General features: G+C 46.2%; 1 protein-coding gene across 5 annotated transcripts in view; it reads left to right on the forward strand.

The window, feature by feature from the left end:
* The window catches only part of SRCIN1 (SRC kinase signaling inhibitor 1), a 275973-nt gene that overhangs the window by 123155 nt on the left and 140058 nt on the right, over nucleotides 1-12760 (forward strand). For all 5 annotated transcript variants that reach the window (XM_081837581.1, XM_081837574.1, XM_081837580.1 and 2 more), the window contains one exon: nucleotides 3020-3303. In XM_081837581.1, coding sequence (XP_081693707.1) covers nucleotides 3043-3303 — 261 coding nt within the window. In that variant the 5' untranslated portion in view covers nucleotides 3020-3042. The remainder of the gene's footprint in view (nucleotides 1-3019; nucleotides 3304-12760) is intronic.

Here is a 12760-nt window from a genome sequence, read left to right on the forward strand (position 1 = left end):
CGCCAATAAAAATTGGCATTCTGATTTTTGGAGGGGTTTCAAAGGAAGTATGTGGCTAATGATACAACTACTATCCTTTTTTGTCATGGGAGGCTCAGAGCAACGTTCTTCCTGTTGGTGGTCCCCAGATGTTGTGAGACTACAACTCCTGGGAGTTGTAAACAAGCAACATCTGGGGACCCATGGTGGAAGAACATGAATTTAGAAGATGCCGCAGTCAGAAAGCTGGACAATACTGTTAACTGTTTCTTTTAAATCAGAACAGAACAGCTACTAGAAAGTCCTGATTCTACCCAGATACAACCATGTCTATACGACGCTATCCAGACATTTGCCAGTCTTGCAGGCCTGTTTTCCATGGGTCACCCTGATCCTAGCAAAGCTTGCCTCTGCTAGAGAAAGTATGATTTCCATGCCAGCGACTATAGAGGGGAAGTCTGATGTAGTGTTGGAACTTCAGGAGTTAGTCTTTGCCTTCAGCTAAGCAGGTGTTATCCTTTATGAAGACCACTAATTTATGGGTGCTGTTGATCAGGAATGTCTAACTTCTTCTGCATTATTGGAATCCACTCTATTCCCCAGACACCAGGTTTGGGGCCAGAAATGTATTTTGCCATACAAACTGATCCTCTCATAAAGGGTCAGACTCCATGGTCTTATAGCAGTAAGGGATTCACAGTTCTTTTATTTATAAATTCATTTATAGGCTGGTGTTTTTTTTAATAGCTCTTCTAAAGACATGTAAAATACAGTTCAGAAGCAAAAGAATCAATTTATATGGCAGCAGCACACTATTTTAAAAGCATATGCCACTTTAAAATAAATAAAACAGCAACATGAGTTACAGTAGATAAGCTAGGTAAGCATTCTAAAACAACTCACTGACTTAAGCTCATAAGAAACCTACATTAGAAAGAAGCAGCCCTAAATTAGTGTGCTTTTAAAACCTGCTTAAAGATGTAAGGCCTCTCCAGACGTCCTCTTCGTTGTGCATTCATGATGATATGTACTCATGATATTATTATTTGCTTGAGCAAAAGTTTTGAGTCGGTTATACAACTTCATTTCCAATCTGTGCATATCCTGCAATTTCCTTTTGGAATCCTGTAACTTTTCATACCGCAAATGCGTTTTTTGGGGTCCCACTTACTGTTGCGCTATAGCCCCTCTGGACAGCAAAAACGTGGTAGCATTGGGGGATGCGTTGCAGAAGAACTAATAAAGCAGAACAAGTCCACTGCTACTGTGTGAAGAACATACTGCTGAATATACCTATGAGAAAACACCGGTCTGGAGGGCTCCTTCCAGAGCTGAGGTCATCCCCCTCCAAGCCATTGGCTGAGTTGCTGTGATGTCATAGAGTACAGTATTCATAAATATTTTAACAGCTGCAGGAGGGGAAGTTGACAAAGGGAAGATTATTTTTCTGCATAAAATACATGGGGCAGAATATAGCTGTCCGATACTTCAAATGGAGCATTTAAGCTAGTGTGATTGGTTATGGAAACAGCATCATGGGGCTATTTAGGAATGTTTACAGTGCAGTTAGCTGGTGTGTGGTGGGGAGGTGGAGTTTGCTTCCTTGGATGTGAGCATTGTTGGCCTATTTTATTGATGGTAATGAATCAAGATGTCTGAAGGGACACAAACCTTTTGGGAACCAGGCTGTGCTGCTGTTCTTTCCTTTCTTGGGGCAGGAGTCAGAAGTGGAAGCTCCCTTCTCCAGTTTTCAGATGTTCTAGCTATTCCTGAGCTTCAGAGCGATGTTCCACAAAAATTCCTCCCTCCTCCCCCATGAACCAACCTGCACCTCATTTCCGTTTTCTTTCAGTTCCTTTATGTCCGTATTTACTGTTGCAGAATGTTCGTCTGTCTTTGTCCCTCTGTCTGCCTCTGCTTGAGAGCAGGGGCGCCTAGGCTGTCATCCCCATTGAGGTCTCATGACTGTCTTATGTTTGATTTTAGCGCCCCCGGGGGGCAGTTTTGATGTCTCCGTGGTACCTTCCACCCCCAGTTGTCGTCTTGATATTATATGTTTATGTCTTGTCTGTCTTCCGGATGACGGCCTCTTTTCTGCCCCTCACCCCACCCCACCCCCAAGCACGCCCCCTTTGTCCCCTTTGCACTGAGAAACCCCCTTGAAATCACTTTGGAATAAAAAGTGATTGGAATGGACTTCCCTCCCATCTCCCCATCTCTGACCTACCTCTGTCATGCCCCTGTAAAGACCGAGATCTACCTGCCCCTTCCTTCAAGAGTCTGAAAATTTTTGTGGCCTTGTTCTGAGGCTGATCAGTGGGAAGAGAAAGCTGTAGCAAAGTTGCCACCAATGAGTAATGGAGGCTGGTCCACATAGGGCAGGCTTCCTCAACCTCGGCCCTCCAGATGTTTTGAGACTACAATTCCCATCATCCCTGACCACTGGTCCTGCTAGCTAGGGGTCATGGGAGTTGTAGGCCAAAAACATCTGGAGGACCGAGGTTGAGGAAGCCTGACATAGGGCAAATGGGGCACTTCCCCACCAACCTCAGTCTGCCCCTACTTGCCTGCCTACCTAATTATATCCATCCCAGGTGCAGTGGTTCTGGCTGTCAGCATCCTTAGTCCCTGCATTGCCCTTGTAAAACTCAGTAGGATGGAGGATGTACACAAAGCTAGAACGTGTTGGCTGCGCCTGTCATTGGCTCTAGCTCCCCCTACTGTTGGCCTCCCTGCCTTCCAATCTACCAGTTCCAATGGGCGCCAAAGGGAAAATCCTGCTGGTTTCTGGATGGGACTGTTCTTTCTCTATCCCAAAAAGACGGTCATGCAATGCTGAAGACTGATCAGCACTTCATTCTAACATAGCCTCTGATTGCCTTCTTTCTCCCTACCCTGCCCACCCCTTTTTGAGAAAGCTCTCCCACTCCTTCCTATAGAGCCAACATCCCTGGTCCTCTTTCTGCCCTGTGAGGTAAGTAGAAAGGTACCCTGACTCCCTCTCTTGTTTCTTCCTTCCCTTCTCTCCCAATCCGTGTAGATCCCGAGAGGACCAGCGCCCACATGATCTCAGCAGACGATGCAGAATATCCACGGGAATACCGGACCCTGGGCAATGGCACACGCCGATTCTCCAACGTAGGCCTGGTGCACACCTCGGAGCGCCGGCACACAGTCATCGCTGCCCAGAGCCTGGAGGCCCTGACAGGGCTCCAGAAGTCTGAGATGGAACGGAAGCGAGATGCCTTCATGGACCACTTGAAGAGCAAATACCCCCAGCATGCTTTGGCCATCCGAGGACAGCAGGAGAGGATCCGGGACCAGGTAAGAGCTGCCTTTCTTTCTTCAATCAAGTTCGTCTCTCAACACTCACAATGTTTTCTTTCTCTGGGTTCATGGCTTAACATAGGCAAGATGCAACTTTCCCAATTAGGACTCTTTCAGTCCTCCTTACCCACTTAGATCAGGAGCAAATGAGGAAATTAATCTGGTATGTGTAGCATTCTCCTCCTGATTCCTTAAATCTGGGATGGGGAACCTAGGGCCTTCCAGAGGTTGTTTGATTACAACTCCCATCAGCCCCAGCCAGCATGGCTGATGGTCAGGGATGAAGGGAACTGTAGTCCAGCAACATTGGGAAGACCACAACTTCCCAGTCTTTGCCTTAAAGCCATGGGACTTATTCAGGTGACACCGTTCTGGCAACAAGTGGTGTGAAGCGGGACTTTGGAGATCTTTATGGAATAGCCAAGACCTTGGTCCTGCTTCTCAAGGAGACATTTCTAGCTGTATTATAAGTTTAATTACACATTTCAGGTCTGATCAAAATTGTATACTAAGCCGTCTTGAGGGATTACAGATCACAATAAGGCACTGGAGATACCCGATAAGGAATTGTCAAGCATCATCATGAAAGACCCATTTCCCTGGTCCTTTTGTGGAAGCCATAGTAGAAACTGGTTCGGTTTCAAACACATTTAAATTGGTAATATAGATCTTGTGTTCTGGGATGCTACACAAGACCCTTTCATTTTTGTAAGACAGCCTTTTATTTTTGGTAATTCTTATTCTGCAAGATTATATAAGCTGGTTTGTATGTTTTCTTACACAATGCCATTATTACGTAGATACTAGCTACCCAACCTCCATGAAACTCAGGCTTTAGGTTGCAGCTTTTTGGATCATTGCCACCAGCAAATTGGTGGCTAGTTAAGGGTAAAGGAAAGCAAATACCCTTTATTGGTTTTATTCAACTTCTGCAGTCCTCTGCAATGAGTCTCATGACAACCTAAGGCAGGGGTTTTCTTATCTTTTTGAGTCCACGGTGCCCTTGACCAAACACATTCTTTCTGTGGCTCCCCTGTGGAAGCCACTTATACTGGGGTTCCATTACAGGAAGTGCGTAAGTGGGGATTCCCCCGTTCCGCGCCCGCCCTGCCCTGTTGAGAGTGGAGGGGGAGGAGGGAGAGAATCAAATCTGGAATATGATTGGAAGACAGAAAGCAGGAGGAGCAGCAGGACTCGAGCTGGGGAGAGAGATAGAGAAATAGATCAAGAGAGATTTGCAAATATGAAGGAAGGATGGCTGATGTGAAGAGGGGGAGAGAGGGGAGGGCCCTCCTGCAGCACCCCTGGCCAATTGTTAAATTATCCAAGGATGCAGAGGTTGAAAACCTCTGACCTCATCTTGCCAACCTTGCCAACCTCTGGAGCTGGCCATTCAGTGCCTGCACAGTGTTGCTGTGCCAAGCATAGCAGTGTGGCACTCCCTCCGGTGCTGAGCATGTACAGGTGTCAGTGAACACTGCAAATATAACATTCTAGGCCAAAGGTATTCAGCCTTTTTGAGTCCACGGTTCCCTTGACCAACTACATCCTTTCTGCGGCACCCCTGTGGGGCTCAGGAGCCCAGTTATGTCACCCCTTGCCTCCAGAGCTGGCAGCCTCTTACCCTTTTTTGAACACCTTCCCTTGTGGAGGGTTCTCTCAGCCTCTTCTCCTCTCCCCTCTCCTTGGGAGTCCTCTGGGCAGCCGCTGCTGCCACCCCTGGTCTCTGAGCTGCTTCCCTGCCCCAAAGAGAGGTGCCTCCTCACACTGCCCCACATTGGCCTGGGAAGCACTCCCTGGCCAGCCCCAGAGGCACCATTCACCATTCAGCTTGTAGCCAGGGCTGCTGCAATGAACAGCTGTGCAAGCCTTTGGGAGGCAGAGACTCAAGACGGCATCAGAAGGAGGGAGGGAAGGAAAAAGGGACAGAGGCCAGTTGCCCGCGGCACTCCAAGGTGCCTTGGTACACTGGTTGAAAACCACTGTTCCAGGCAATGCCAGTCTTTGCAGCAAGAGCTGCAGATATGACCCTAAGGCTTTGTACATGGTATCAAACAACAGATGTACAGTGACTAAACATCCAGATTTAGTACTCTGAAAAGTATACCTATATTCAAAACCTGGGGAGGCTAACCTGTGGCCTTTCATCATAATCACCACCACCACCATCCTACTTTATTTATTATTTATATCCCGCCCATCTGGCTGGGTTGCCATCTCTGGCCACTCTGCCTGTCATTGGCTTGGGCTCCTCCTACTGTTCGTATGGGATGCGGGTGGTGCTGTGGTCTAAACCACTGAGCCTCTTCTGGCGGAAATGACTAGCAGAATCCGAGACCAAGGAGAAGAGTTGGTGGAAGAAGATTGGAAGAAATTTAAAGTTTATTTACAGAAACATTGTAAAATTAAGGAATGTTAGAAGGATGTTGGAATGAAGTTATGTGGTCTTAGCAGAAATGATATAAAGGATTAAGTAAAAATAGATAGTTAATTGGTGAAAGAAGAGAGTGTAAAATTACAGTATGTTAAGATAAATTATTAGGATAAAAACAAAGATGGAAAGGATTTGCTGAAATATCTAATTGAACTAGAAGACAAAAAAGGGAGGTGTGAGGAGGTCAAGGAAACAAGCAAATGAAAAATGAGTTGTGGGAAGGTTTGATCTGTTTTTTCCCCCCTTCTTTTTCTTTTTTTTCTTGGTTGTTTGTCTTTTTTGTAATCTTTAAAATTGGAATAAATATTATATAAAATAAAATAAAATAAACCACTGAGCCTCGTGGGCTTGCTGATCAGAAGGTCGGCAGTTTGAATCCCCACGACGGGGTGAGCTCCCATTTCTCTGTCCCAGCTCCTGCCAACCTAGCAGTTTGAAAGCACGCCAGTGCAAGTAGATAAATAGGTACTGATGTGGTGGGAAGGTAAACAGCGTTTCCCTGTGCTCTGGTTTCTGTCACGGTGTCCCATTGCACCAGAAGTGGTTTAGTTATGCTGGCCACATGACCCAGAAAGCTGTCTGTGGACAAACGCTGGCTCCCTTGGCCTGAAAGCGAGATGAGTGCCACAACCCTATAGTTGCCTTTGACTGGACTTAACCGTCCAGGGGTCATTTACCGTTACCTTTACTATTCATATGTTGTTGGGGCTCCAATTCCCATCAGTCCCAGCCACAGAGCTAGCTCTGTCATTAGGCAGACTGAGGTGACTGAAGCCCCCAAGGCAGTAGTCCTGTAGACACTCCGCGGCAGGCACAGAAGCCGCACCAGTATCGGCTGAAATCATGCAAGAACTTGCGTAGTTCAGCCAAATTTTGCAATTTGGTGGGTGGAAGATAGTTTTGTATAGCTGAATTTGACGTGTAAGAAATGAAATCCCGCCAAACAGCCTTAGAAATGCATTCTTTACGCTTAGAAATGTGTAATTTGTGAGCCATTTTCCCTGTGATGACCAGAGCTCACACATTCTTGTCCTGCGACAAGAGATTCGAGTCCTGTAGTGCCTTACGTTTCTGGAACAGATGCTTAAGTGCTTGTAACACAAAGTGTTAGGAATTAGTCGTGTGAGAGCTGAAAAATACACGCCTCGTTTTGTGCCAGGTGTGCGAGAGAATGGCACTTCTTTAGAGGCACCTGTTCTGCATGCAGGCTCAGCGCTGTGAGTAATGTGCCTGTGATCACCTGCAGATCACTTTCGACTCCCTCCTGTTGCCTAATGACTTGAAACTCAGCACAGAGCAGCCTTGCCGAAAGCCAGATTCTCAAGCTCTGCTGGGCTTTTGTCTCCTTTCCCCAGTAGCAGTGATATTTCCACATTCGGGCTTTTATTTGATCCGGGGCTCAACTTAGGAACCTCTTTTCAGATCTAAGGTTCAGTCCTATGACCTGGATAGTGAAGTCTTAATGTAGTTGCACAGCTATTTCTTGCCAGATATATTAAGGCCAAATCTCTCAGCTGCTACTAGTTTCAAAGGTCAGGTTAGCATTTATTTCCCAAGGGAGTGAGTGGGCGGGGATTAGAGTGACCTGGTGAAAAAGGGAAAGGGGACTCCTGCACCTTTAATCGTCCAGTAGAACAGAGGATTTCGGTTGATAGTTTGCCACATTGAAAGAAACTACAGTCACAAACCGTGGCTTCACTCCTGGCAGCATGGCACAGCAGGAGAGTGGAAGGACCATGACATGCCCACGATTTTCAGCCCACTTTTAAACCATAGTTAAGCATAGCTATGGTTTAAAGGGATGTGTGGATGAGACCAATTTGTATCCCAGGTTCATTTATATGGATTGGGGGCGGGTGGGCAGAATCGTGGTTAGAGAAGTAATAAATGAACCGGCATCAGGGTTTCACTTGAACCCAGAACCCAATTCCAGAAAGCCCCACCTGGAAATCTTAAGTGGTTGAAGCCCAGTTCTCCATGATGAAAACATGGGTTGACCATATCAGTTGAGCTCATTTCAGGCAGCTTTGTGTTTCTGCAGGGGCAGAGAAGGGCCGCATTCCCCCTGGGGTAATCAGTTGGAGGCCACATATTGATGGTGGGCATGGCTGGTGCCAAAAGTGAATGGGGCTAGAGTCAAATGCGGGCAGGGAAATCCCTGTAGTAGTAGTAGTAGTAATGATGATGATGATAATGATAATGATAATGATAATGATAATAATAATAATAATAATAATAATAATAATAATAATAATTTCATTATTTATACCCTGCCCACTCTGGGCAGCTTACAACACATCCCTTGCCCCCCTCATACCCTTTCTCTCTTTCTGCTGCCCCCCCATTTCCCCTTTGGCTCCCCATAAAATCATGCCAGGGGATATACATGAAACCCTAGGACTACCTAGGGTGCACTTCTCCCCCCTGGGGTCTTTACAGCTGCTATAGAATTAACAGTGTCTCTATTTATTTTGAAATGGTTTGCTAGATCCTAAGGATTCTTTTCCTTCCCCCACTTGTTTTAGTTTTGGTAGCCTGGTTCCATCGTAGCAGTTGGTTCAGGTGCCTGGGAGCGAGAGAAAGAGAGACAAAGACACACACACAATTTCTCCCTGAGCATTGGTGGTGGCGAAAGAGGCAGTGTTAAAACAGCAGATGGAGCTGCAGGTCAAGAAGAACGGCTTCTGTGGTTCCAGAACGAAAGCAAGGATGGATGCCCAGAGATTAGTCAGTCCTATGGGGCTTTGGCAGGGCACAGGGGATGCTCAAGCCTAGATCAGTGAAAGTTGCAGACTAGGTTAGGAATGTTAACCCTTAACTGTGCCATGTATGTGTCAGGCTAACAAGGTTCCAGATCTGTGGTCTGCTCGTAAAAGCAGCCCGTTTTATTTTCTGACCTGTGCAAACCTTCTCTTAGAATCAGAGATCTGCCTAAGTTTTTTCTCCTCATGCCTTGGAGGTTAGAAACTTGTATCTAAATTAAAAGATAGGTTGGCCGAATCCATGCTGCTAGCAGACAGAATCAATTTGCTTCCTCTCAAATGCATGGGGAACGTAATCGTTCTGGCATGGGGGTGAAATGCCTTTCAAGCTCTCCCTCTGCCCCAGTTTTGCATTGGAGGCTGACAGTATGTGCTACATTATCCCCCAGTGTGACAGGATATGTGTTTAACTGGACAGAGGAAAGCAAGGCTCTGAGTTTATTTTCAGCGAAAGGTCATAAGAACTTGCAGAATAACTTGCTCTTGACTCCAGAGTTCGGCCGTGCTGGAAAAGGTGAAGCAGTATCAAAGATGAGAGTGCCCTTGAGCGTGTGCTATGCTGCAAAGGGGTTTCCGCCTCGCGGTTCTTATTGCCCTTTTGTGCCCTTATGAGCAAGGTATTCTGGGCTAGGGATTGGGGCTGGGAGTTGGGGAGAGAAATCTGTTTCATTCCACGTTTAAAGGCAAACCTTCCTAATTTACACATTTTGAAACAACACACAAACTGAGGCACAATTTCTCCAAATCTTGCAATGTAGCTCTTCAGCCATGTGACACATACAGAAATGCATTTGCTAGCATAAACCATGCATTAAAATGTATGTGCTGGTGAAAGTAGCATACAAAAACGGGGAAATTGCTTTGCAAAAATCTGTACGTTAGGGGAATGCATATGAAAATGCTACTAAATCTTCATGAGGGTTTTATTTTATTTTATTTTAAAGACACACAAACTGATGTGGAGATGAGGAGAACTGAACTTGAAACTGGAAAAACAAAGAAAAACCAAAATTCACAGATTTGCCAATCCCTGCTTTGGGCCTTTTACTAGGATCGGCGTAGCCTAGTGAGACAAGTTTCTTGGAATTGTGTTTGTTCAAACCTCAGAGCCTTCTTTATGCACAGAAGAGAATACAAGTGTGCAACACCAACCTGCGTAATCGGCACTCTACTTTGAGTCCTGGCTGTTAGCTTTTCCTTGGGCACTAGAGCAGTATTTCTGCTTCAGGCTCCTCCTTTTCTCAGCTCTAGTCTGGGCTGGAGTGTAGCAGTGCCCCTTTTCCGATATAACAGGAGAACGTATCCTCTCAGCTTGCATTCAAGCTCAGCCGCCTATGGGCTTGGCCTAGGGTGGCCTTAACACAAGCCTTTGCTTTTCTGCACCATTCAAAGCAATCCTGCTTCAGTGCACTCAGCTGGGTTATGCAAAAGCCACCTGCAAAGGATAAATGTCCGGAAACCTCTTAGTGCACCTGCAATTGCTTGGGGTCCCTCATTTGCACCATTGCGTGTCTACAGGCACTTATAGGTGGCAAAGCCATATGCGCAACACTCTCTAGATCAGGGATCTTTGTATCCCATGCTACTTTTCTTCCTACATTAGGAATGGGGAACTTTCTTTAGTTCTGTGGGCAAGGGGGAAAAGTGGCAGGAGCCATGGGTGTGACCCCTACCTATATCGTAGCAGAGGTTCTTATTCGCCTCTGCATTCTGGCAAGCAAATTCAAGGACACCATTCAAGGACGCACTCCATCCAGACTAAAGTGTTAGGCAGGCCACGGAGCAGGGCTGATGAGGAATTATTATTATTATTATTATTATTATTATTATTATTAATACCCCGCCCATCTGGCTGAGCCTCCCCAGCCACTCTGGGCAGCTTCCAATCAAGTGTTAAAAACAATATAGCATTAAATATTTAAAACTTCCCTAAACAGGGCTGCCTTCAGATGTCTGTTAAAGATAAGATGGCTGCTTATTTCCTTCACATCTGAAGGGAGGGCGTCCCATAGGGCGGGCGCCACTACCGAGAAGGCCCTCTGTCTGGTTCCCTGTAACCTCACTTTTTGCAATGAAGGAACCGCCAGAAGGCCCTCGGCGCTGGATCTCAGGGTCCGGGCTGAACGTTTGGGTGGAGAATGCGGCTGCTTAGGATGGGGCTTAGGAGGGGAAAGGCCTGGGAGGTTCCTACGGGCCAGGTATAAAGGCTCAGAGGACCGCATTTGAACCTGTGGTTTGAGGCTCCCCACCTACATATCTCAAGGTGGGGGCTAGGACCAGCAGCCTTGAATAATAGTGGCATTGGGGTGCGTGCTTTTTCCCCATAACCCTAGAACTAATGGACATCCAATGAAGCTGATTGTTGGAAGAGTAAAGAAGTACATCTTCACGCAGCACAGAGATAAACTACAAAACTTGCTAGTACAAGGTGTGATGGTGGCCAGCAATTTGAATGCCTTTACAAGAGAGATAGATTTTTGGGGGACCAGGCTATGAATGACTTCTAGATATGATGACTGTTTTGCTTGGGAACACTAGTAGGGAAAGAGCTTGTTGCGCTCATGTCCTGCTTGTGGGCTTCCCATGGGCATCTGGTTCGCCACTATGAGAACACTGTTCTGGACTAGATGGGCATGTGGCCTAATCCAGCAGGGCTCTTATGCTCTTACAGGAGATAGACCTATTGCCAGAATTCATTGCCAGGGCTAGTAGCATGGGTCAAGGTTGTTGGGTACCTGTCAAGTCCCACACCCAGAATGAGCAGCCTGCTGAGAACCCTGGAATCCATTGGCCTTCTCTTCCTCCTCCTGAAGGAGCGTCTCCACCCCCATCATTCAACCCAGACACTGAGGTCCAGCTCCGAGGGCCTTCTGGCAGTTCCCTCCCTGCGAGAAGTGAAGTTACAGGGAACCAGGCAGAGGGCCTTGTCGGAAGTGGCGCCTGCCATGAAGTTTAGAAGATATCTGAAGGCAGCCCTGTTTAGGGAAGGTTTTAATGACTGATGTTTTAATGTATTTTTAATCTTTTGTTGGAAGGCGCCCAGAGTGGCTTTTGTTGGAAGGCGCCCCAGATGGGTGGGGTATAAATAAATTATTATTATTATTATTATTATTATTATTATTATTATTACCGTATTTTTTGCACCATAACACTCACTTTTTTCCTCCTAAAAAGTAAGGGGAAATGTCTGTGCGTGTTATGGAGGGAATGCCTACGGGTGGCATGCCTACGGATTTTCCTCCTCTAAAAACTATGTGCGTGTTATGGTCCGGTGCGTGTTATAGAGCGAAAAATACGGTATTATTATCCTTGCTGCATGTGCACCTATCACTTCTAAGCAAAGGCCTTTCCAAATGACCTGTTTATTGCCCATCCTTCCTGGTTTGTTTGTGCAGAAGTTAGATGACACCATGTCAAGCAGTTGTTACCCGACACTTCCCAGTGCATCTTGCTATTCTTTCCTTATTGCAGAAAGGGGTGTGGGTGTGGGTGTGGGTGTGTGTCTGTGCACATGCGTTGTCAACAAGTCAAGTAGGAATATGAGAGTCCTCTTGCCCAGTGTTGGTCCTCATCATAGTAGACCCATTGAAATTAATGGACATGATCCATTAATTTTAATGGGTCTACTCTGAGAATAACTTAGTTGGATACAGCCTGAGGTGGGGTGTGAGAGGGAGAAACAGAGACAGTGGAAAACCTGTCCTTGCCTTATTGTACTTGCATTTCCTGTTGAAGGGGGGGGGGAGAGTGGGGGAACACACCTGTCTGAATTAATGCAAATGAATGATCCCAATTTAGCACATCCCATTTGCAAACATGTCAACAGTATGTATGAGATGCATATTATGCCAGGCAAAAATCAAGCTGGTGGTTATAACTTGTAAAGCCCTAAATGCTGCAGTAACACAGTTGTTTCACCAGTGTGGCTGCTCCTGGTTTTATTGTGCTTGCAGTTTTTTGGGAGGGGGTGGGGGGTGGAGAGAGTTGCTTTTCAGTTTGTTTGCTTTGCCTTGCTGCTTTGTTTCCTGCTCTGACTTGAGCCTTTGGGGTAGGTTAGGCCAGACATTTAAATATGATACTGCCTGAATTTGTGTACCTCAAAGGGTTCTCAGCTTTCTTACAGGAGATGCAGAAACTCATTAGCTGATTGAAACTTTACCAGTCATTTTATTGATCATTCCTCCTGATTTGTTTGGAGGGTCTTTAGATGACGCTGGCTTCATTGTGGTTTGTTTTCAGGGGGGGTTAGACAATGCTG

This window comes from Podarcis erhardii, assembly GCF_964252035.2.
Source record: "Podarcis erhardii genome assembly, chromosome: 13".
Classification (NCBI taxonomy): domain Eukaryota; kingdom Metazoa; phylum Chordata; class Lepidosauria; order Squamata; family Lacertidae; genus Podarcis; species Podarcis erhardii.